Source organism: Aptenodytes forsteri, unplaced genomic scaffold, assembly GCF_000699145.1.
Source record: "Aptenodytes forsteri isolate BGI_AS27 unplaced genomic scaffold, ASM69914v1 Scaffold25, whole genome shotgun sequence".
Taxonomy (NCBI): domain Eukaryota; kingdom Metazoa; phylum Chordata; class Aves; order Sphenisciformes; family Spheniscidae; genus Aptenodytes; species Aptenodytes forsteri.
The window spans coordinates 427,345-429,917 of NW_008796180.1; the positions used below are offsets into that span (position 1 = coordinate 427,345).

The window sequence follows — 2,573 nt, forward strand, 5'->3', positions numbered from 1 at the left end:
GGGGGGGGGGGTGAAAATAAAGGAAAAGGAGGGAAAGTCCAGCCGGTGGAACTGGTTGACAACGTTGCTTTTGGGATATTCTTGCTCCTGAGCGTTTCACGTCCTCTTTGAACACAGCGTTGTGCTACGTTGTTCTTCCTTTCCATTTGCTAACCTGCAAGGAATATTGGGGAGCAAAAGCACTCTGAAATTGGTAAAAACGTTGTGAAAGAGCTGTGCTTTGTTAAGCATGACTTCCTTTTTTTTTTCCTTCTTCTTCTTCTTCTTCTCTTTTCTCTCTCTCTCTCTCCTCTTTTTTTTTCCTCCAAGGCAGTTTAGGAATTTCATATGCTTGTCTGCAACTCATTGGAAATTATGCGCCATATTGAAAGTGACATATAATTATAATAATTACGGGCAATGAAAAGCGTGGCAATAATAGTAAATGTCCTACAGCTGTGAAGCTTCTGCATGAATTGATTTTAAAAGTGACTGACATTAAACCAGCTTGTGGCACGGGGGAATGCGTTCATACATAGGTATTTCTCGTGGGCAGTGGGGAAAGGGGATGGGAGGCGGGAGATACTGTTACACCGCGTTTTCCCCCTGTGAAGCAGCAGCAAACGGCATCCGAAATAGGCTGGGCTGGTCGCTTGCTTCCAGTCCTACATCCCCGGCAGAAAAAGCACTTCCTTTCGTTTAATTCCCCAACCCGGGAGAAGTTTGCTCTTTGCATGCGCGAGATTCCTCTTGGGTACGGAGCAGAAACGTTCCCCATCCCGTCCCGAGCAAAGTCAGCCCCTCAGAAGGAGCCATTGAAAGCGCTTTCAAGTGAAAATAAAAATCTACTCTTTTAGAAGAGCTCATTAGACCTAGCTGAGATTTGTTTCCACCTTTTTTCCCCCTGAAATGGAGGCTATATTCCTGGAGCTGAGAAGCTACTCGTTTCGCAGGGCGAATTCCCTTGAAATCTGGACTTTTTTGCAATACGCTTCACTTTGATTTGGGGATATGAAGTAAAGGACCAGATGTTTGAAAGATGCTAGGCAAATGTTAGGTATCTTTGGTAGATAAATGAGAGCATATTTTTGCCTGTTTCCTTGATTTATTATGTATATGGAGAGCGTTTCGTCATAACTCTTTGTACTGTAACAATAAAAAAGAGCGATACTAAAGCAGCATGTCAGCGAGGAAATACTGTTGGTGAAAGGTCTTCCATTTAAGATTAGACAAAAAGAGGGAAAACCAGATTTATCTCTCCACTGTAACTTCCGTGTGCTTGGAGTTGCTTGTCCTTGCAGATTAGAAGACAGTGTCATACAGAGAGAAGCAAGGCTTTCTTTACAACTCTCTGCTCCTTAAGAATGGCAAGTTCCCCTGGAAAAGGGAGAGATGGTAATAATAATGACAGGGTGGTGTGCGTGAGATCGAAGACTTTGTTTTTATTAGAGAATTCCATGTTCATACCTAAGACAAACTTCAAACACAACACGTACAAAAATTAATAAAATATAACTTTTTGTTGTCGTCGTTGTTGCTTTTGCATTCCTTTTAGGTAGTACTCGTTCTTTCAGTAGATTTTCCTTAAAAAAAACAAAAAAACAAAAAACAAAAAAAAAACCAAAAACAAAACCCAAAAAACTAATTACAAAGACCCCAGGGCTTGATTAATTTACCAAAGGAGGAAAAAAAAAAAAAAAAAAAGAAAAATGAAAAAAAAAAACCTATGTCAACCGTGCATGAAACATTTTTACAAAATTAAGACAATAAACACCCCAAATGACATATATTGCAGCACTTCCATTAAATACAAGAGTTAGCAGATTACTAACAGTGACACCAAGGGTAGAAACACGGGTAGGAGTCTTTTTTTTTTTGTCTTTTCTCTTTCCCTTTCTTTCCCTCCTTCTCTCTCTCTCTCTCTCTTCACTTTTTCATTATTATTATTTCATTTCGGGGGGTGGAGTGGGAGGGGAGGGAGGTCTAGGAAGGGAGGGGGGAAAAAAAAAAATTAAAAAACGCAACTAGAAGCCTGATTTTTTTTTTTTTTTTTTTTCCTGGACACGACAGATCACTGGGAACACGAGTCCATGGCATTGGTGGCCCAAACTTTCTAGCTGTTGCCGCTGCTGCAGAGGGCTTGTCCCACCAATGTGCAGGTTTTCCCTGTCCTCGCAGCCAGCCCACACCCCCCTCATCCTCTCGGCTCTCACACACACTCACTCACTCCCTCTATTTTTTTTTTTTTTTTGTGTGTGTTTTAAATAATACTTTCACTCCGCCGTTTTCTCCTCCTCCTCCTCCGCGCTCAGTTGCGAGGAGTTGAGCAATTTGTTCTCTTTTTTCCACTTCATCCTGCGGTTCTGGAACCAGATTTTGATCTGCCGCTCCGTCAGGCAGAGGGAATGGGCGATCTCGATCCGCCGGCGCCGGGTCAGGTAGCGGTTGAAGTGAAATTCCTTCTCCAGCTCCAGCGTCTGGTAGCGGGTGTAGGTCTGGCGGCCTCTGCGGCCGCTGGGCCCGAAGGAGGAACCTGTGACACCCGCAAAAAAAAGAAGAGGAAAAAAATAGGAAAAAAAAAATAGGGGAAAAAA

The 2,573-nt window shown here is 42.6% G+C and overlaps 1 protein-coding gene across 1 annotated transcript in view; it reads right to left on the minus strand.

Annotated features, from left to right (window-relative positions):
• Nucleotides 1-1,979: 1,979 nt before the first annotated feature.
• The window catches only part of HOXB6 (homeobox B6), a 2,269-nt gene continuing 1,675 nt past the window's right edge, over nt 1,980-2,573 (minus strand). The window contains 1 exon segment of the mRNA XM_009287746.2: nt 1,980-2,512. Within this exon segment, the coding sequence (XP_009286021.2) occupies nt 2,253-2,512 (260 nt within the window). The 3' untranslated portion in view covers nt 1,980-2,252.